This window comes from Marmota flaviventris, chromosome 1 (assembly GCF_047511675.1).
Source record: "Marmota flaviventris isolate mMarFla1 chromosome 1, mMarFla1.hap1, whole genome shotgun sequence".
Lineage (NCBI taxonomy): Eukaryota > Metazoa > Chordata > Mammalia > Rodentia > Sciuridae > Marmota > Marmota flaviventris.
The window spans coordinates 146,877,847-146,899,484 of NC_092498.1; the positions used below are offsets into that span (position 1 = coordinate 146,877,847).

The window sequence follows — 21,638 nt, forward strand, 5'->3', positions numbered from 1 at the left end:
ACAAACAGCAAAGATGATTTATCCTACCAGATTTTTAAATTTCTTAATGTCTACAACCACGAGGCCTCATACACAAGGCCCTTCATTTCTATAAATGTTTCCTGAACCAAAAAATGAACATCTTTGATTTACAAAGAGAAATGAGGGGTAGAGAGGGAAAGTGACTTAAAATTAGAGAACAAAATGGTGAGAGATCTGGAACAGCACAAATATTACTTGCCTTATCTATAGGATAGAATCAACAGGCTAGGGGCTCTATATCCTATCTCTAGCACCAAAAAAAATTTTTTTAAAGCCAGAATCAATAATATCAGTAGAGTGGTCCAGGTAATAATATAACATGGAGAAGCCACTCAAAGAAAGGAGACAAGAAACAGCAGAGCCCCCAGCCCAGCCATCCACTGCAGCTGTACCTCATCGTGTCCCAGCATGCTCAGCAGGAGCGAGACGATGTTCTTCCGGATAACAGCATCCACTTTGGCACCTGCTCCCTGAATCACAAACCTCAGGGCCTGTAGCATGGTGTCCCTAGGGAACCAATGCATTGACTTAACCCCTGCCTCTTCCCCACCATTGCCTTCTACCTGCACAGGCACAGCCCAACGCAGCTGCCTTGTCTCCTGGAGGCTACACACTCCCTCAGAAGCACCTTACCTGACACCTGGGTCCTCTATGACTCGGATTCCATTGAGCAGCTCTGTAAAGAGGGGATCCACTTTGATATGGATGGAAATGAGCTTCCCCAGTGCATCAGCAGCCTTCAGGCGCACGCCCCGGTTGGAATCCTGTAGGGCCTTGGTAAAGGTGGTCTGCAGCTGGGGCAGGAAGGGCTTCAGGGCAATTCCAACCTGTGGGAAAAACACACACCCAAAAATCATAGTTGTGGTGGACTCCAAGGCCACTCCAAGGCTACAGGAATGAAATCAAACAATAATCACAAACCACCTGGAGTTAACCAAGCTCTCACACAGGCTAGCAATAACAGCAGAGACAGGTTCTGCTCAGCCTCCTCATCTGTTTTCAGCATCCTTCGTCACACTAGAGAAAGCAGGAGGAAGAGGAGGCGGTAGAGCAGTGACTGTCGGAGGGAGCTGCCTTGCAGCCCTGGCTGTATCACAGCTTATCTCAGTGAAACCCATCTAGAAGAACAGCGTCTCAGATCCTCCTCCTCTGAATCCATTAAAAAGCAAGGTAGGCAGCTGATGGTCAGAAGTACAGTTCTCGTGCCAAGGCAGGGAGATGTCCACATAACAGCAGGTACCAGCTACTAAACAACAGATTTGTAGGCCAAGCTCTCCACACTGAGCCCTTGGAACAAGCCCATGACCCAAATGACCTTGGAGAATCCACCTGATACACATGTGCATCCACCTCAATACAACTCCAGCTCACTCCCTGACTATACACAGAAAACAGGCATACTTAAAAAAAATACACACACATATAAATATATATGGTTGCAGATGGAACAATTACTTTATTTTTTTTTTAATTTCTTGAAGTTGTTGATAGACTTTTATTAATTATTTATATGTGGTGCTGAGGATCAAACCCAGTGCCTCATACATGCCAGACAAGTGCACTACCACTGAGCCCCAGCCCCACCCTGTTTATTTTTATGTGGTGCTGGTGATGGAACCCAGTGCCTCACATGTGCTAAGCAAGTGCTCTATCACTGAGCCACACCCCCAGCCCAATAGGCACACTTTTGATAAAACATAGTTGGAGCCAGAGAAAATTTAGTTCTTGTAAAAGAGGAATCTCCCTGTGTCTGTCTAAAGATTCAATGCCAATGAACATCTGGAAACACTGGATTCAGACAGATTTGTAAGTTGCTCAAAGGCACGCAATAGGGGAAGATGGTAAATATGAATCTAAAACCTCCTGCCCATGGGTGACAACTGACTCAGGTCGGGGCAAGCTCCATGAGGTAGGAGCTCCAATTGTGTCTAGAGCTCCAAAAATACCACAGAAAAGAATATAGCACAGAATATGAGGTGAAGATGATATTTAATTTTGTTTAAAAAAAAAAAAAAGTCACAAAATGAGGCTGATACAATCCCATTTGGTAGCTGGGGAGTTGCTCTTACTTCCAAAGGAAAAAAACTACAAATCTTAAGTGTGCATTTGCTTCCAAACCTTGTGTAAGATTTTTTTAAAATAATGAATTTTGGCTCCATTTATACTTTAAGTCTAAGGGGTTTAATTATTACCCCCTAAGAACATCTGAAACAGTTACCACATTAAATCTTTGCCTCTTATACTTTTGGCAAAAACTGAAGTCACTTTGGTTGTTCTCAAAATTTGTCTTTTTCATTCTCTCACCAGATTCTTTGCGTTTCTCTTTATGTGGCTGTAATAAAGAACTCAAGCAACTTTAACAGTGTTTTCACTGTATTTACATGGCCCTGAATTTTTTCCTTTAAAACTGATTCTTCAAAATAACAACTATCACCATGTACTGAGTGCTTATTGTATCAGGCACAGTGTTTGGCATTAGTTCACCTAAGCCCCACAGAAGGTAGGCAGTGTCATCAGTCTCAGACGTCAGAGGCAGGCTCAGAGGTTACATGGCTTTCCCAAGGGCCATGTAGCTACTAAGAGGAGGACTTGGAATTGGACGCAGTGTAGTCTGAGTTCATGGGCTCAAGTCCCTCTGCTATGCTGTTTCTCCATAATGAAGCTGTCACCTTGCTGCCAAGGGTATCTCACATCAGTGTCCTGAAGATATCTGTTCTCTAAGATTTGAGCAGACCAAAAGACCAAACTTATCAATCACTCACCTTGGCCAGTAAGAGGCTGAGTGTCTCCAGCAGAGCTGCCTTCACATTCCAGCTGAATCGGTCCCCCAGGATGCGAATCAAGGGGCCAGTGATGCTGACCACAGAGGGCCTCAAGGCGTCAGCGGAGGTCAGGCGGATCACCAAGCCCAAGGCCTTGGCGGCTTCTTCCTTCTGCTCAGGACTGCCAGTAAGGACTCCTTCCCTCAGCACTGGAAGGATGGAGGTTACCCCCTGACAAGGGAACCACAGCTGAGAGTCCAATACCAAAGGCCTTAGGCCCACGTGTCTCCCACCCAAAGCACAGTGCTCCTGAAAGTCATCCTCTAGTCAACTAGGAGATGACAATTTGGGCTGGCTGGGGAAGAGGCTTAAATGAATGGTGACAAGAGGGCAAGCCCCAACAGACCAAGCACACAGAGGTAACAAATGCTGCTGCCACCTCTGCAACCTATTTGGTCTGGATGAGGTGGCCTTGACAGCTTAAACCAAGGGAAGCACGCACCCTGTATGTGAAGGCGCTGAAGAATACTCAAGCATGAAGTCTGACTGACCCGCCACTGCAACAGCGCACACTGCAGACCCAGGCCAGGGGTGAGGACACAGGAAGGCAGCAGGGTGCAGCACCCTGCACCTCCAGGCCCTGACCTACCTTCTTTGGGAGGCAGAACCCTGGCACATGCTCGCCTTTGCTCTCATTGCCTATGAGCCGGATCTCCTTGTGCAGTTCTTCAATCAGTGCCAACTGGTTGCCGGCATCCAGCTTCTGTGAGAATCCAGGAAAAAGCAGCGATGATGTGCAGCCCTCCCTCTCAGGACTGCTTCAAAATAATGCAGATGTGGGAAGGGTTGGGGGGTGGTAGAAACAGGACTAGCCACAAGTTGATCAGTATTGAAGCTGAGTGATGGGTATATGGAGGAATCCTGTCAGAATCTATTATTATAAATGTCTGGAATTTTCTCCAATAAAAAGCTTGTTGTGGGGGCAGTGGTCCCCTCACCTTGGTGATAGCATTTAGGGCGTCCCAGCTCTCCTCCAGCACCACAGGACTGGAGTCGTTGAAGAGGCGGATCAGGCCTGAGAGCAGGCTCCGCAGGTGGCTGGTGTAGTCAGCCTTGGAGCGGGAGCAGTAGATGTTGAGGATGATGGCAGCAGCCTGCCTCATGCCCACCTCAGGGCTGCGGGTGGCTTCCAACAGATCTTCAATGATGATCCGGTGCCCAGTGTCATCCTCTACTGAGAGGATCACGGCCTGACAATTAGCCATCTCCTAAAACCACAAGGGACAAGTGTGCTGAGCACAGATCATCAGGGACAGGTAAGGATGGCTGCTAATAAATGACAGAGGAGTGATCGTGGCCCCCTTACCAGCTGCTCGTCTGGGGTCCCTAGCTTCTCCTTCAGAGCCAACATGACTGCCGGAAGGATCACACCAAGATGACGGGTCAGAGCGTCACCTGCCACAGACGAAAGGAAAGCCAGCACCCGGGTATTGACAGGTGGCGTAGTCAGCTGGTGGAATGATGAACAACAGCAACCTGATGAATACTGCACCTGCTCAGTGCCAGCAGTGGCACCGGCTCTTGAGGAAGGAATGGCAAGCAAGGGAGCCCACACTCCACTCAGAGATGAGGGCCTGCCCCAGCAAATCTCAGGACCCTGTACTCCACCCACCACCAGCCCCCAACCTCTGCACTCAGAACTGGTCTTCACAGCAGGCCCAGGACTAACAAGGTGGATTCAGGGCCTGGTGTTTGCCATGTGTTGAGATTTACCTTAGGCACGAGGTAAGGCAGCACCACACGACTCTTAATGGCCATAACTTGCTTAAGACCATCCAAGGCAAATTCTGATACTTCTTCATCATCCTGCAGAAGGACATTGAGGACAACCCTAAGAAGCTGGCTCTTGCCACATCTCTGATGTCTGAACCAGTTACACCAACTACCTCCTTATCCCCCACTGTACCCATATTTACTTACCGTCCTAGGAAAAGCACAAAGTCACTTCTGGTCTTGCTGCACCCACTCCCCCTGGAGGCCCACATTCCACTGCCTTGGCAAAGGCAACCTACTGAGTTTTACTGCTACGAAGACAGTAAAAGCCACACTGGTAGGTGTGCACCAGATCCACTCACCAGCTGCTTCAGTAAAAATGGGAGGATGTCCTCCAGAGCCTGGTGGCCAATGGTGGAGTGCAGCTGCTCAAAAGTCTTGGCTGCTGCCTCTCGGACCTCTTCCAAGGGGTCACACAAAGCCTTCCTTGCTGTGGGCACAAGGGACTCGGAGAAATACAGCACCTGCAACAGTGCAAGCACAGTATATTAAGGCACAAAAGGCCTAGGGGGAGGGGAAATAAGCAAGGGGACTCAGGCCAAGGACTATAACCCGGTCAAGCCATGACTCCCTATGTTGGACTTTTTGTTAAAGCAGAGAGGACCAGGGCTGTAGCTCAGTGGTAGAGCACTTTCCTAGCACATGCCAGACCCCAGAACTGTGTACACACATGGTGAATGCCTCACCCAAACTTCATAATTAAGAGCTTTAATGGCAAGACCTCTAGGACCTGGCCCCCTTCCCCTGAACTCTTTCTTTTGCTAATCTTCCTGGAAAACTCTTAAGTCTTTCTTCAAGACTCAACCTAAAGATTTCCTCCTCTATGAAGTCTTTGGGTCTCCAACAGCCTAACGATGGCACTGCTCCCTAGGCAATCAATTCCACCATAACAAAGCTCACTTTGATGTGCCAGCCTTGCCACTGGACTATGGGTAGCTCACAGGCATGACTCAGCCTCTGAAGGATTCAGTAACTTCTCAATTATTCACAACTCTCTTGGGTGACAGAATTTCTTTTGATTCTTTGCCAAATGCAGGTATAAAAAACAAATGTAAGACCTACACTAATAAGACACATGAGGAGACTAGAGACTAGTAAACCAGACTAGAATGCTGAGGCTGAGAAACTGGCTGCTTGCTTACATTTCTAACTGGCCATCCACTTATTGCTTCTGGGTTGCCAACCAAATCAAGGCCCATTACACACTACCAGTCTACTCTCTAGAAGTGTTTCGAGGATCAATGACCTTAGAAAGTAAGGTCAAACCTTAGAAATAGAGTACTCCAAACCCCTTGAATGTTGCTGCTATGGAAACAGAATTACTGCTAGAGACAACACATTTCCACCCACTGGGTACTTCAACTCTCATGACTCCTCTCCTGAGAACAAGTGCACACCCCTCCCCATCTCTGCCACCCTCAGCCACTCCAGTGCACATTTCCCTTCCCACTAAGGAGGCACCACACACTTTAACCTAGCTGGTAGAGTGACACATGAAAGGGACTGCTCTGTAGCAACCTCAGGAGTACTGAATCATTTCCAGTTTCCAAAGGCCACTCAAGGAGCCCTCCACATGGCTTAGTTCTTAGCCCGCAAAACTGACAGGAAAACTAAGAAGAAAACTAAAATCTGCAAGTGGCCTGGCCAGCACCCCGCTGCCAACAGCCCCTTACAGAGTAAGGCTGGTGAATCTCTGGGGGCAGGGCTCCTGTGATCCCCACCCTAACCCAGAGACAGGCACTGCAGGGCCCTCTGAAGATACTCACAGCGTCACGGCTGGTGGACTTCATAATTTCGCTCAGCCCAATGCACACACCCTGCCTCTCATCACTTTTTTGAGACCTCAGGCCTTCCTCAAGGATGGGGATAATCTCAGGGAGGATTTTCTCCCCCAGCTTCCGGACAAGATCTCCCAATGTCCTTGCTGCGATCTGTCAACAAAGATCAAGTCAAAACTCCCAGACAGGTACAATGGCGCATACCTGTAATCCCAGAGACTTGGGAGGCTGCAGAGGGAGGATTGCAAGCTCAGAGCCAGCCTCAGCAATTTAATGGGACCCTAAGCAATTTAGCAAGACCCTGTTTCAAACATAATACATAACCCTGGGTTTAACCCCTGGTACCAAAAAAAACCTAAAAATATCAACTCCCTGAAAAACCCAGGGCACCCAGAGAATAACTCCAGAATGAGGACCTAGAACCTCCAGGCTTTATCTGAGTCACTAACCTTCTTCAATGTCTTACCATAAAGAGCCCCACAGTGCTCAAAATACACTATGAAAGAACTCTGTTTCACACACATATACACACCCTAAAACAAGAGCAGGCACCTTATATATGAAAATGAAAGTCATCACAGGATGTAAGGTCAAGGCCAATTTCCCTGATCATTGAAAACGTATCTCTTGTTACTCAAGGGGAGCCAAATTTGGAACAAATGTTTTAAGGGAAAAATCCATCTCCTCTCTAAGGTCTCATGCAAACCCTTCTTCAAATCAAATACACAATCTGCTTCCCAAGGTCAGGGACTATAAGTGCACCAAAGGGGGACTGGCAGAAGTGGTCATCAGCCCAGACTGGGTACCTGCTCTCAAAACCACTGAACCCCATTTGTCCCACCTGGTGCACAAGCCTTCTCATGCCAAGCTTGCTCCTCCCTGATTCCTCACTCCAGCCACAATGGCCTTGCCTAACCCCTACTGTGTGCCATGGTCTGCTTACAATGGGACCTTTTCATACCCTGGCACTATTCCCTATCTAGAATATTCTCTCACCACACACCACAGCTGGCTAGCGCTTACTCATCTTTCACCTTTAAGCATCCTTTCTTCTGAGAAGCACCTGCTGACCCTCTCTCTAGGCCACACGCCCCTAGCGTTAGCAAGTATAACTGCATGCTGCACTTGCCAAAGCTGCACTCAACATCTGTTTGTGTGACTGATTAACATGCATCTCCTCTACCAGAATGAGGCTCTCAGGACAGGGACTAAGTCTGACTTTCTTCTCCATATAGTAAACATTTGCTGAGTGACTAAGTAAATAATTAATGTTCCTCTGTTAAACAGAGAATCCTTGGCTCTCTCCCAGGCTCTGCAGTGCAAGGAGCTCTGAAAGAAGACATGAGGGGCTGCTGGGCCAGAACAAGGCCTAGAAAGCTTACCGTTCTCTTATCCGCACATGTGCTTGCCAGGAATCCCAGCAGAAGCCCAAAAAGAGTAGGCAGGATCTCACGCAAGGTGCGGGGGGTATTGGAGACAACAATCTTCCAGACATGCAGGGACGCCTGCCGCACCACCAGCTGGGTGTCTGAACGGCCCATGTAGAGGCCTGCCAACACCCGATTCCGCCGGTCAACTCCCAGAGCAGTGATGATCGCCTATAGCCCACAGAAGGGGACACAGAACATGGGTAGTGAAGCCTCCAGAGCAAAGAAAGGCCCCAGGGCATTTCCTCTGCTCAGCAAAGCTAACTTCCCACCTTGTTGGACTGGGCAGTTCCAAAATTATCATCTTCAGAGGCAGTTTCTGTGGTCATCTTCCCTGTGACCCCTGAAATATGGAACAGGAGGTCCCCAAGTAGCTGAACAGAGCTGAACCTGAAAAGGAAGCCAAGAACAGAGTCACACTGCCTCTAGTATGGGGCACAACCCAGCACTACACAGAAGAAAGACTAGACGGAAATGTGCCCAAAATATTCAAGGTGGTGGTCTTAGAAAGGTAAGTTAAGGCAGTTTCCATTTCTTTACACTCTCCCATATATTTTCTACAAGTTTTCTACTAGTGAACAAAAAAAGAAATAGGGCTAAGGTGTAGTTCAATGGTACAGTGCTTGCATAGAATGCACAAGGCCCTGGGTTCCATCCCCTGCACTGAAAAAAAAAAAAAAAAAAAAAAAGGAATGAAGCTTGTGTGAAATTTTCCATAATAAAAGTCATGAGAAAGAGACAAAAGGGAAGAATTAACAGGAAATAAGTACGACAGAGCATTACAAGTGAAGAAACCTGGAGGAGCCTAAAAGGATGAACTTTACTGAATTAGGGTTATAGCTAGGTGTGGACACCTACAATCCCAGTCACTTGGGAGGCTGAGGCAGGAGGAACTCAAGTTTGAGGATAGTCTCAGCAATCTAGCAAGGCCTTGAGCAACTTAGTAAGACCTTGTCTCAACATAAAAAAATCAAAAGGGCTTAGGGATGTAGCTCAGTGATGAAGCTCCTCTGGGTTCAATCCCCACCCAGTATCAAAACAAACAAACAAAAAAACCCATAACATTTTACAGGGGTTTTTTTTTTTTTTTAATTTTTTTATAGTTGTGGATGGACAACATGCCTTTATTTTGTTTGTTTAATTTTTACTTGGTGCTAAGGATCAAACCCAGTGTCTCATATGTGCTAGGCAAGCACTTTGCCACTTAGCTACAGCCCCAGCCCCAGCCCCAGTTTTATACTTTTTAATGGTTAGAAAAATAATAGTAATATTCAAACTGAAAAATCAAGAAGTGCAGAAAGAGATAAAGGAAGAAGGCAGGGCTGGGGCTGTAGCTCAGTGGCAGAGCACTTGCTTAGCATGTGTGAGGCACTGGGCTCAATCCTCAGCTCTGCATAAAAATAGAGGCATTCTGTCCATCTACAACTACAAAAAAAAAAATTAAAGGAAGAAAGCATAAACAATTGCAACCATCCTGATACTATTACCACCGGATAAGCACTTCTGTCTACACTGACACACACTCATACTCCATAACATGTGAAGTGTGCCTACACTACCTGCACTGTCCTGTGAACAGCAGGTTGACAAGCTCTCTGTCGGCCAATATTGTTACATACCATTCTTTGTAGTGGCTGAATAAAAGTCTAGTCTGTAGATGTGCCATATGATATTTTTCAACTGAACTCCAAAGTTTTTCAAATGATAAGCAATACTGAAATAAACACCCTTCTGCATATAGTTCTAAGTACTTAACTAAATATGTTCTTGGAATAAATTCCTAGAAATGGAAGTTTGAGATAAAAGAGCATTCATTTAAAATCTTTATATTTTTGCAGTTCTAGGGATTGAACCCAGGGCTTTACAAATGCTAGGCAAGCACTCTACCATTGAACTACCCCCCCCCCAGCCCACCATGAAATCTGAATACAAACTAGGATTAAATGAGGAAGAACTGTTTAAAACAGAGTCAGAATAAAGACGCTGCTCCAGGAATTCGAAGGTGACAAAATGGTTAAAATCAAGAGTCTGGAGATAGCCGAGAGAGTTCCTGACAACATTCTGCCCCTCATCCCTCAAGAGGCATTCCTAAATTGTAAAACCTAGGCCCACTGGGCCTTTTGGCCAAAGGTCTCACCGAATTCTCCAAAGGTCATCAAAGAGGCCTTGCTCCAGCTGGGGCAGCAGGAGTGCAATAGCCGTCTCAGCATACATGGAGATGACTCGCTGGCCTGCACGCAGGGCAGTGTCACGCACAAACTCATTCTCATCAGCCAGAGCCTAGATATGCAGAGGGTGGGTCAGCAAGGGCTACCATTGGCACCCAGACTCAAAGTGGCCCCAGAGACAGGTAGCTATGGCTCTCTAGGAGAACAGGGGCATACTGCTCTCATTCCTTCGTCCTTAGAGGGATCACTGGTACCTACTTTGAGGATACAGGGAATGATGGGTCCCACATAAGGGGTGAACTTGTCCCCAAAGGTGATAGGCAGGTAGTTGAACATCATGATGTAGCCATCTCGGACATGGGGCGCGATGTCCACTTTGCTGGCTGTTGCTACAATTTCTGGCATCAGCTTCTCCAACTTCTCCACCCCCAAGCCAGCCATGACCTCAGCCAACCCTGTGACACAAATGCAGAATGAATCCACTGGTTCTGAAGGCCCCCTGAAGGCATTTCCAATCTGGCCCCTGCGCCAGCTCTGGTCTCACCTTGTGCAGCGCCTGAGCGATCCACGGAGCTCTGCTCATAGGTCAGTGTCTCCATCAGCCATGGTAGCAAGTCCTCAAAACATGACTCCCCCATGCCCTTCACCATGGCCCCCAGGGCCTTGGCAGATACTGTTCGTACCTGTTAGGAAACCAAGAATGGGAACAGTGAGGCAATGCAGTTCAGAATGAGACAGCCATGAAGGAACAGGGAGGGACCCCAAGCCTCCTTCCCTTTGCCCAACAGGAATAAAAGCAGCTTTGGGGAAACAATTTTCTAGAGGCTGGGCTAAAATCATGAGCTATTCCCTCCCCAGACTCACCTCAGGCACAGGGTCCAAAAGAGAGGCTTTCAGGCCAGGCGTCACACTGGGCAGGTAGGGAGCCAAGTCCTGCCACAACACAAGAGACAACTCAGGCAGAGGCCCAATTTCTATTTTCTCTAGGCCCTGTTCTGTTGTGGATTCTGATCTCACCATTCTGTTAATAGAGAGCACTTAATGGGGCCCCAAACATGAAAACCTAACTTCTCACAGAACAGGTGGGATAACTAGCAAAGAGCAAGGGACCAGGCCTGTGAGAACACCAGGCAAACAAATGATCAGGGAAACCTATGAAGGATGCTCAGCCCCTCCCCATCAGGTCAGACAGAGCCACCAGCTACAGTCCAAAGCTCTACTCCTCCAGCCCTTCTCTTGGGACCAAGGCCTGCCCAAAATTCTGGAATCCTTAGGAAATATTCCTGGTACTTTCCTTTCAGAATTTCTGTATCATCTCTTTCTTCATCTCAAAATGTTTATGTCTCTTGATGTAGCATTCAACTTTGGGGAATAACTTTAAATATAGAAAATGCCTTATGTTCACTGCAGCCTTCCTTTAAAATAGTTTAAAAAAAAAAAACAAAAAAGAAAAAGCCTTGGACCCTTAAGACCAATGATAGGATTATATAACTTATGGTATATAAACATGTTGGGACATTATATAACTACCAAAAATCAGTTTTATGAATAAATCACTATAATAATGTTCAGGAATCTAAATTTTTAAAAAATAGAATGTAAAAGCATTAATTATTTTAGTGCTGGGGGACTGAGGGTAAAATATTTTGTTTTTCTTTCTTTTTTTTTTTTTTTTGGTAATAGGGATTAAACCCAGGGACATGCAACCACTGAGCCACATTCCCAGCCCTTTTTTATATTTAATTTTGAGACAGGGTCTCGCTAAGTTGCTGAGGCTGGCTTTGAATTCATGATCCTCCTACCTCAGCCTCCCAAATCACTGGGGTTACAGGTGTGCACCACCATCCTCAGCTGTTTTTCTAATTTTTCATTTTCTCAAATTTTCCAAGATTGACATAACATTTCCCTTTATCTTCTTTTGTCCATCAGTGCAGAGTTGTGATAGATGCTGAACTCATGTGTGCAAGCTTTTGGGAGCAAATAAATGAAAAGAGGCAAGTCTCCCAAACTAGACCAAACTCCTCTAAGAGGTTTACAGTAGTAAACATTCATAACAAAAAAAAAAAAAAAAAAAAAAAACACTGCAAGGAGGGAAAGCAGCGGCTACTTTATTAAAACTCCTGAAAAGTCCAAGGAAAAGGTACGTCTTTCCTCCACCTCAGTCTGTAAAAGGGACCTAAAGGGTCAATCTCAGCTGAGGACTAAACTAGTAGAAACTTGAACTGCCTCACTCCTGAAGATGCCCCAGAGAGCCCAGATTCTACCTCCTACCCGAAATGGCCCATTCTGCCTGTAAACACAATCAGGGCCCAGTGCCCACATTCCTTCTTATCTGCTGTGGGCAGATCCTCTGCACACCAGCCCCAGGTGGTTGCTACCTTTTGGTCTGTCAGGGAATACATGTTGCCAATAATCTGTGCTGCCATCTTCCGTGTGTCTGTAGAACGGTCCTGGAAGGCTCTCTGGACAATGGGCATGATGAGGGCCAGTGACGGGGCATCAATGAAGTGGACAAATTTGGTGTCCAACAGGGTCTGTAGGCACTTCTGGGTCTTCCTTGAGGGGTCCGTCAGGGCATCCAGCAGGACTGGGGCAATGGCTGCAGATCCACACAGGAGAGAGGCTGGTTTATACAAGTCTATGAAGTGGCAAAGCCACAGTGTCTGCAGAACTAAAGAACAGGGAGACTGAAGCACCTCCTCCCTAAAGCCCTACCAGTTGTCAGCTGCAGAAGCCAGTCTACCTACAGAGAGCAATCCTTGCTCCATTTGCAGGACAAGGAGGTCACTGTGTAGAGGTGACAGCCATCACCCTTCTGCACTGCAACTTGTGATAAAGCAGCACTTATGGGCTGCTTGAGTGCACTGAGCTACAACCAAAGTGCTGCGCCTCAGCAGGGTTGCTTCTTAGGAACCAGGGAGCTTATTTGGGAACCAGCAACCAAATAGTGGTTTTGTGAAAAAACCTGTTTAATGAAAGTGCTTGAACCACTGTTGGAAATGAAGTACTCAATACTTAGAACAGTCAAGGTGAGATAAAAACAAGTTCTCAAAAATTCAGCATCAATAGCTCAGCAGAAGAAATTCCAAAAGAAATACCTGCTTTATCTTTTCCACAAGCCCAAACAGTTTAATCACTATAAAGATACATGTTGGCAGGGCTGGGGTTGTGGCTCAATGGTAGAGCGCTCACCTCGCATGTTTGAGACCCTGGGTTCGATCCTCAGCCCCACATAGAAATAAATTAGTGAAATAAAGGTATTGTGTCCAACTACAACTAAAAAATAAATATTAAAAAAAAAGATCCATGTTGGCCAACAATAAAAAAAGAATAACCCAATTGAAAAGTGGGCAAAAGATCTGAATATACCATTCTCCAAAGAAGACATACAAACAGCCAATGAGCACATGAAAAGATGCTCAAAATACCTCATTAAAAATGTAAATCAGGGGCTGGGGATGTGGCTTAAGCGGTAGTGTGCTCGCCTGGCATGCGCAGGGTGCTGGGTTCAATCCTCAGCACCACATAAAAATAAAATAAAGATGTTATGTCCACTGAAAAACTAAAAAAAATAAATTTTAAAAAAAATGTAAATCAAAACCACAATGAGAGGCTACTTCACACCCACTAGGATGTCTGTAATCAAAAAGAGAATAACAAGTATTGGCAACTGAGACCCTTGTACATTGCTGTTGGGAATGTCAAATGGTGCAGCCATCTGGACACTGAAAAACAGTCTGGCAACTCTTCAAAAAGTTTAACAGAGTTGTCAAATGACCCGCATTCTATTCCTAAGTGTCTAACCAAACTAAAAACATAACATCTAGACAAAAACTATTACTCAAAGGTTCAGAGCAGCATTAAGCTTAAGCCAAAAAGTGGAAATGACCCAAATGCACGTTAATGGATAAATGGATAAACAAAATGTAGCATATATTCAGCTGAACTTTGGAATGTTATTCAGCCATAAAAAGGAACAAGAGATATGTGCTACAGCATAGATGAAACATCACACTAAGTGATTGGAGTCAGACACAAAAGGTCACTTACGTCTTCTATGGTTTGTATGAAATGTTCAGAATAGGAAAATCCAGAGAGAAAGAAAGTAGATTAGTGGTTGTCAGGGGTTAAAGAGGGGGAGGGGGTTGAAGAATGACTGCTAATGGACATAAGGTTTCTTTCTAACTGATGAAATTGCCCTGGACGGTGGTGATGTTTAAACAATTTTGAAATATTCTAAGTACTACTAAATCATACAATTTAAGAGTAAATTTAAAATTATGCAAATTACATATCCATAAAAAAAATGATTCATGCTCGATTCCTAATGTGATAGACATGAGACTGTTCTGGGCCTTAGAAATACCCAGGGCTATTGGGCACTATCAAAGTGGAACTCATAGATGAAGAGTAGACTAGTGGTTGCCAGGGCTAAGGAGATGTTGGTCAAAGGATACAAAGCTTCAGGGGGGTAGGATGAGTAAGTTCTGGAGATCCAGTGTACAGCATGGTTACTACAGTTAGTAATACTCTGTTGTACATTTGAAATTTGCTAGGAAAATAGACCACAATAAAGTAAGCTATGTGAGGTGACAGATATGTTAATTAGCTTAACTGTGGTAATCATTTCGTAGTATATGCATGTATCAAAATATCATGTTGTGCCTATAAACATATAAATTTTTACTTATAAATATATGGTAAAGCTGAAAAAATGTAAATAAAAGCAAATAAAAAAATTAAAAGCATGCCTTACTAAATTTTATCTGTTTGCCCTATCAGTAATTGAGAAGTGTACTGTATTCTCTCATTATGACAATGGATTTATTAATTTCTCCCTATAGTTTTATATATTTCAAGGGTATTAAATTTAGAATTGTTATATCTTCTTAGAAAACGAAAATATTTCTCACTATGTAATGGCCCTCTCTACCTTAAAGAAAGCTTTTTTCTCAAAAAAAGAAAAAAAAAAAAATCCTCAGGCTGGGGTTGTAGCTCAGCGGTAGACCTCTCATCTCGCATGCGCAAGACCCTGGATTCGATCCTCAGCACCACATAAAAATAAATTAATAAAATAAAGGTATTGTGTCCAACTAAAACTAAAAAAAAATAAATATTAAAAAAAAAAAAAACAACAATCCTCAAACTCTATCCAGGCAGAGTGGTGCCCACCTGTAATCCCACCAATGTGGGAGGCTAAGGCAGGAGGACAGTAGTTCAAAGCCAGCCTAGGCAACTTAGCAAGGGCTGGGGATGTAATTCAGTGATAGAGCATGCCTGCATTCAATCCTCAGAACTACAAAATAAATGATTTATTTATTTCAAAAATTCCAATTCTCCCAAACTCATTCCTTAAAAAAAAAGGCGGGGGGAGGCTGGAAGCCTAACTCACTGTTAGGCTCTCGCAAAAAAAAAAAATTTTTTTTTTTTTTTTTAAACCTTCATTATTGGGGCTGGGGATGTGGCTCAAGTGGTAGCGCGCTCGCCTGGCATGCGTGCGGCCCGGGTTCGATCCTCAGCACCACATACAAACAAAGATGTTGTGTCCACCAATAAATAAATAAATATTTAAAAAAAAAAAAAACCTTCATTATTTTCTAAGTTAACAAACACCTAATAAACACACTAGGCAAGTGATGCCCCAAGTTGAAGTTTAAAATGTTAAAATAAGGGTTAGGCATGTGGCTCAATGGTAGTGTCTGCCTAGCATGCATGGGGCTCTGGGTTTGAGTCCTAGCACCACTAAATAAACAAACAAATAAATAAATAAATTGTTAAAGTGATCTGCCAGTCCAGGTGGCTGGCTGGATTTGGTTCCTAGCAATCAGCCTCTTCCCATTCCTTAGAAAAGAATCAAACTAAACAGCATAGTTAAGGAACTCACCTTTCCCAGCCCTCTATCACAGGCCTACTATAATGAGATGAAATAATCAGTTCCCAATAATCTAACACTCACAATGGTGCTTTTGTGGTCCACTCTGCAGACCTCACAGCTCAGCTCAGTGCATGGGGAACTCTCAGAACCAAGCTGTTCCTGAGCCAGTGACTCAGTGTCCCTATGCATGCAGTCAATGATGCCTGTTCCAGAACGTGCAAGAAAAGACTGCTTCCAAACTCCTTTCAACTAATTATTCTAGGAAAAGGACTTTTTAGCATTTAGAGGTTATTTCCTGCAGTGTCCAAAGGGGAGGGGGCCACCAGAACAAGTTCCCTCGCGGGAGAGGCATACCAAGGATCTCCGGGTTCCTGATGACGGAGCCAATCTGCCTGAGTGCCTGCTGTCCAGCCTTCTGCACTTTGACGTGGGAATCAGTCAGCACCTCTGTGAGCTTGGGCACAATGTTGGGTAGGCAGGACGACAGCTGCTTGGGAGCACAGTATGCCATTGCTCCAAGCAGTTCCACTGACCCTGCAGACAGCATACATGCTCAGCACTGAATCACTGAACACAGGTCAACAAATCACCTATGATTGCTGCAAACTGTGCTCAAGCAGTCCCAGGAATAAAGGCAGAGACAACAAAGGCCTCTGAGGCCTGCTAAGCTGTAGGGTCCCAGGTAAGGGGGCAGGTAGTACGAGGCAAAGGGACAAAACCAGGAAGGGAGAGACCTGGCTTAGCCTTGCATTACCATTCAGACTAATTCACTAAAAATTCTCAGGCCTGTTTCCTCCTCTCCAAACCATAGTGTCTATTTTGTATCTATTTTGCATATTAGGGTTCCAGATATGATTACATTTCTAAAAAGAATTTACTGGAGGTAAACAGCTAAAAGCCATAGAACAGCTTTCATGCTCGGGATTTCCTAATTTAGGGCTGTGGCTCAAGTCAAAGACCTGTTCTGGGCATAATAGCACACAAAACCAGCCAAGCGTGGCGGCGCATGCCTGTAATCCCAGCAGCTCAGGAGGCTGGGGCAAGAGGATCTCAAGTTCAAAGCCAGCCTCAGCAACTAAGTGAGGCCCTAAGAGACTCAGTGAGACCCTAACTATAAATAAAATACAAAAAAGAGCTGAGGATACAGCTCAGTGTTTGAGTGCTCCTGGGTTCAATTCCCCGTACCAAAAGAAAACACACACACACACACACACCATAGAAGGGCCCTACTGCCTAAAGGCACAGAGTCTTGGCCTTGCCCCTGCACTGGGGACCACACACACAGAAAAAGAACTGTGGATCCCTGTTGAGGGCAGTTTTCAAAACAGAAGTTAAGGAAGAGACAAAAGGGAGTGGCCTTACCAGCTTTGGTCCTCCAGGATTCCTCCTCCAGGGCAGCCAATAAGGAGGGGAGCACCAGCTTCACCCCGTGAGCACTCAGGTTGCTCATCACAGCTTTGGCACAATCATCTGCAGCCTCAAGGGAGGAGAGAAGATGTTCAGAGGCGTCCTTACCCGAGCAAGGGACAAGGTCTGATGCTAAAACTAATGCTTCTCCAATGACAACACATATTGGGTCTGTGGGCAGAACCCATGCCACAGCCTACAAGGACAGTGAAAACACATCTTGTAAAGTTTCAGTACTTTAGGGAATCCATACCAGTCACAAGTGCCCCAGGTGAGGGCCTGAGGGATTCCACTGGTGGGGACTCTATGTCATTTCAGAGGCTCTGCTGGCCAAGGCTCATACCCAGCAACCACCCCGAGAGCAGTGGTTCTCACGTGCTTCTCCCACACAGCCTTGGGACTTACCTCACGCACGTACTGGTTCCCATCCCCAAAGCACAACAGCAGGTGGGGCAGCACATGGACCACATAAGGCTCGAAGAGCTTCCCAAGCATGGTGCAAAGCATCTCGAAGGCAAAGAGGGCTCCTGGGGGCAGAAGGCAAGACAGCTGGGAACAGAATGTCCTCTGGGGACTGCCACAGGAGACAAAAAGAACCAGTAACCTCCTGCTCCCTCACTCTATGGAAACACTCAGGGAAGCCATGGTACTAGAGTGTAGCAATCACTGTCTCAGCACCCATAGCAGGCATGTGGCAGAGTGGAGGGGAGAAGACAGCAGGGAGCCATCATCACTTCCTGGGATTAACTGGAAAGGCAAAACATCTCTCAACTAAGGGTCCTGCTGACTTAGAAATTACGAAGTCCAGCCAAACCAGAAAGGATGGGGCTGGGATGGGTCACACACCCGCCAACCAGCTGGGAAGGAAATGCCAGCTTCCTTCCTCTGGCAGCAATGGGCACTGACTTCCCGTGTGGGCAGCACAAAGCTCAGAGACGCTCACCCTCACGCCGGCGGAAGTTCTTCTTATCCTGGATGGCATCAGTCAGTGCTGCCATCATTTCCTGCTGTTTCAAAGAGAGGATGCCCAGGCCCTTCACAAGGCCTGCCAGCCCATATGCAGCCCCTTTACGCTCTGCATACTTGTCTGACTCCAGCAGCTGCTGCATGAGCCGCTGGATCATCCCTCCAGCGTCCTCCTTGATGGCCGGCACCAGAGGCGGCAAGCAGCTGGCCACGGATTCCTGAACCTATCAAAGAGGCCCACCTCATCAGTGCCTCAAGCTCAACAACGCTGGTCGCTGGCACCCAACAGCCCCATGCAGTGCCCACCACTCAATACCCCAAACCTCATCTCAGCCACTGCTGCACATGTCACAAGGCAACAGAGGAGCAGCATTTCATATACTCTCATACCACACATGCACTCCATCAGGGCACACACTATGACCTATTAGTGACGAGAACATTCTGGTACTGTTTCTAGTCTAAATGAAGAACTGAAATGGGAAACCCCAAAAGATGGGCCCACCCAGAAAAATAGATCTGAGAAAAGTAAACTTCTGAGCCTCTATATAATAGCCTGTATATGTGTTCCATTTCCAAAACTTAGGTCACAGGGAAATCAGGCTGGGCCTTATAGGACCAGGGCCAATTTGGATGATACCAAAAGACTCCTGCCTTCCAGTCATAGCTCATAAGGCTTAACTCAAGATCAGCAAATCTTGTCATGCAGCCCTTTTGCAGGTTGAGCTTTCTAATATTATCTGACCACAATTTTGGAAATTTGTTCCCAGTTATAAATTTTGAAGACATTCTGGTTGACCTAAAATGCAAAATTGCAGAACTTATATGTAAATGCATTTTTGTCAAAGAGAAAAAGAAAAAAAAAATACTACATGCACAAGGCCCTGGGTTCAATCCCCAGCACCAAAAAAAAAAAAAAAAAAAAGCTTTACACCATGGTGCATGTAACCAAGGAAAGGGCCAGGAGACGCCTTGACATGGAGGAAACTCATTTTTTACTTTTTTAATCACTATATAATAAGCACCAAAAAAGGTACTAACAAATGAGTATAAAAAGAAATGAAATACCTAGGAGATCCACTAGAACAAAGTTCCCTCCCCTAGAGGTACTCTCCACTACAAACCAGGCTCTCTGTGGAAGAGGAGTCGACTGCTTGCTGATCTCCCCACTCAGCCCCTAGCATCCCACAGTCTATCCCCAGCAGGTGCCCATTCCCCAGCTGGCTTGTGGGCCATAGGCCAGATGGCAGATACCTGCTGGGAGGGGGTGGAGAGGGCAGCAATGAGCTTGGCAACAATGGGCTTCACTTTGGGGTCACTCTTGTCCAGGTGCTTGGCTAACGAGCCCATCAAGACCACCACACTCTGCCGCACAGCATCATAGCTGGCATCATTGGGAGCATCCTTCAGGAACTCTTCAAACACTGGTAGCAGCGAGTTGACGTTCTCCTGGAAAATCCAGTCCCCCAGAGCTACAGCTCAACCCTAAGGGCTATATAAGGATGACAGTCTCGCCAATGACCAAGCCCGAGTCTAGCTCTGGGATAGGGATCCTCACAAGCCAGCCAATCAATGATGCTAGCAGGATTCCCAGTTTTCTGGCAGGACTATAGGAGACTTATAAGAATTTAACATCCTCCCGGGGGCTTTTTGGCTCAAAAGAAATATAAATAAAATTTCCCATCAGGGGCTGGTGCCCTGCCAGGATTTCTAGCACTCAGCATCTCTGTGCCCACTGATCATTTCCATCTCCTCAGTTAGCCAAAACCCTCTTACCTTCCCATGGGCGTTGAGTGTTGCAAGGGCAGCATCTAACATGCACTTTCGGACGTCTGGATTTCGGTCATTGAGGGCATCAGGGACAAAAAACTGAAAGAGTGGCTTCACCTGAGAGCTGTCCAAATACTGGGAAAGCTTGTTCAGGGCCAAGGCCAGGCCACACCTAGGAAAGAGGCAGGAGCATGTGGGCAGGTGAGGGCCAGCCAGGGGCCTCCTGTGCTGATGGAATATGTGCCAGCACAGAGAGCCAGAGTATAGTAAAAACCCTTTCCAGGGCAAGGCAGGGCACAGCACAGAGTCCACAACTCAGCGCTTGCCCAATGTGCTAGAACAACGCATGGAGATAAGCCATCTGCCCTGAGTTTACCTGATACAAGGTGTCCTGTTTCCCCACATGTGAATACAATGCCCACCCCTCTATCTCCAAGGCAGGGTGTCAGAGGACAAAGTTAAAAGAAACTGATAAAGGCCTTCAAAAGGGATCATATTCTCCCAAGGCAAAGTGGTATTGTTCTTTACTATTAGAGAGCAGTAAGAAGATCACCAGGAGAAAGAATCTATGTCCTATCCCTAGCTGATGGCCTGGAATGAAAAACAAAGAAACAAAGATAGGCCTATACACCACTCCCCACTGACACACAAAACAGCACAGGCGTGGAGCATGCAGGGCCTGTCATTCAGAAAACCAACAAGACCACATATTTCATGAAGCCTGCTCTGTGGGCAGTAAATTTCTTCCAAGGTCACACTTGCTGTCAGACACCTGCCTAACCCTCCAGCTGCTATCTATGGGAACCAAAGGGAAGGAAACTAACATTTACTGAGCCTTCACACACTGTCAACGGACTAGTCTCAATACCCTGCAAGGCAGGTTCTGTTACTGTGACTTTCAGACAGGTGAGAAAACAGGCCTGGAGAAAAGGAGGACCATGCTCAAGGGCACACAGCTGACACAAAACCCACCACTGGAACTCCAGTCTCCCTGACTCAGTCTAGCTCTCTCCCTCCACTTATCCCACTGCCACATGCTGCCTCCTCGTGGCACCCACCCCAGCCAACCTGCTACACCTCAGAAAGCCTGCAGGAGAACAAGATCGGAACAGGATTTATACCTGGCTTCCCACTGATCTGGAGGAGATTCTGAAATAACTCGTCCCAATGCATCCAGCACCGGGGGTGGCCGCTGCAATAGAAAAGTTGGTAAATGCCCAACCAGGCAGACCAATGGCCTTGGCACCATGACTGTGAGCTGGGAAACCAGTACCAGTCACCATGAGACCCAAGACTCCTTTTTAGAGTAGTCAGGAGCAAGGCAAAGTCCAACATAACGTCACACCACCCAGACCACAGCAGGCTGCCCAGGTCACTCACGTAGAGTTTCTCCTGGTAAATCTCCATGAGCCTGCCCATGACCTCAGCCGCCTGCCGCTGGTACCGCGCCACTGCCTGGGAGAGGGCTTCAGCCCCAGCCTGCCTCACGGCTGCCTCATGATAGATCACATCGTCGATCAGCAAGGAACAGAGGTCTGGCTGCAGATCAAGGCCCATGGTCGACCAGAGCCTGCAGCAGACCAAGGGCAGGGCTGGTCAGACAAGTTACTGCAGCATCTGCCCCTTCAGCC

General features: G+C 46.4%; 1 protein-coding gene across 1 annotated transcript in view; it reads right to left on the reverse strand.

Annotated features, from left to right (window-relative positions):
* Window positions 1-21,638, reverse strand: part of Gcn1 (GCN1 activator of EIF2AK4) — a 61,931-nt gene that overhangs the window by 5,893 nt on the left and 34,400 nt on the right. Inside the window, exons 30-53 of the mRNA XM_027923334.2 lie at window positions 21,388-21,577; window positions 21,129-21,199; window positions 20,014-20,179; window positions 19,492-19,686; window positions 18,215-18,461; window positions 17,677-17,798; window positions 17,227-17,341; window positions 16,219-16,398; window positions 12,368-12,588; window positions 10,854-10,922; window positions 10,534-10,672; window positions 10,248-10,444; window positions 9,959-10,101; window positions 8,094-8,211; window positions 7,777-7,992; window positions 6,383-6,547; window positions 4,919-5,080; window positions 4,557-4,649; window positions 4,150-4,293; window positions 3,782-4,051; window positions 3,433-3,546; window positions 2,784-3,014; window positions 655-848; window positions 414-528 (exon numbers count right to left, since the gene is read on the reverse strand). Of these exons, the coding sequence (XP_027779135.1) occupies window positions 414-528; window positions 655-848; window positions 2,784-3,014; window positions 3,433-3,546; window positions 3,782-4,051; window positions 4,150-4,293; window positions 4,557-4,649; window positions 4,919-5,080; window positions 6,383-6,547; window positions 7,777-7,992; window positions 8,094-8,211; window positions 9,959-10,101; window positions 10,248-10,444; window positions 10,534-10,672; window positions 10,854-10,922; window positions 12,368-12,588; window positions 16,219-16,398; window positions 17,227-17,341; window positions 17,677-17,798; window positions 18,215-18,461; window positions 19,492-19,686; window positions 20,014-20,179; window positions 21,129-21,199; window positions 21,388-21,577 (3,877 nt within the window). The remainder of the gene's footprint in view (window positions 1-413; window positions 529-654; window positions 849-2,783; window positions 3,015-3,432; window positions 3,547-3,781; window positions 4,052-4,149; window positions 4,294-4,556; window positions 4,650-4,918; window positions 5,081-6,382; window positions 6,548-7,776; window positions 7,993-8,093; window positions 8,212-9,958; window positions 10,102-10,247; window positions 10,445-10,533; window positions 10,673-10,853; window positions 10,923-12,367; window positions 12,589-16,218; window positions 16,399-17,226; window positions 17,342-17,676; window positions 17,799-18,214; window positions 18,462-19,491; window positions 19,687-20,013; window positions 20,180-21,128; window positions 21,200-21,387; window positions 21,578-21,638) is intronic.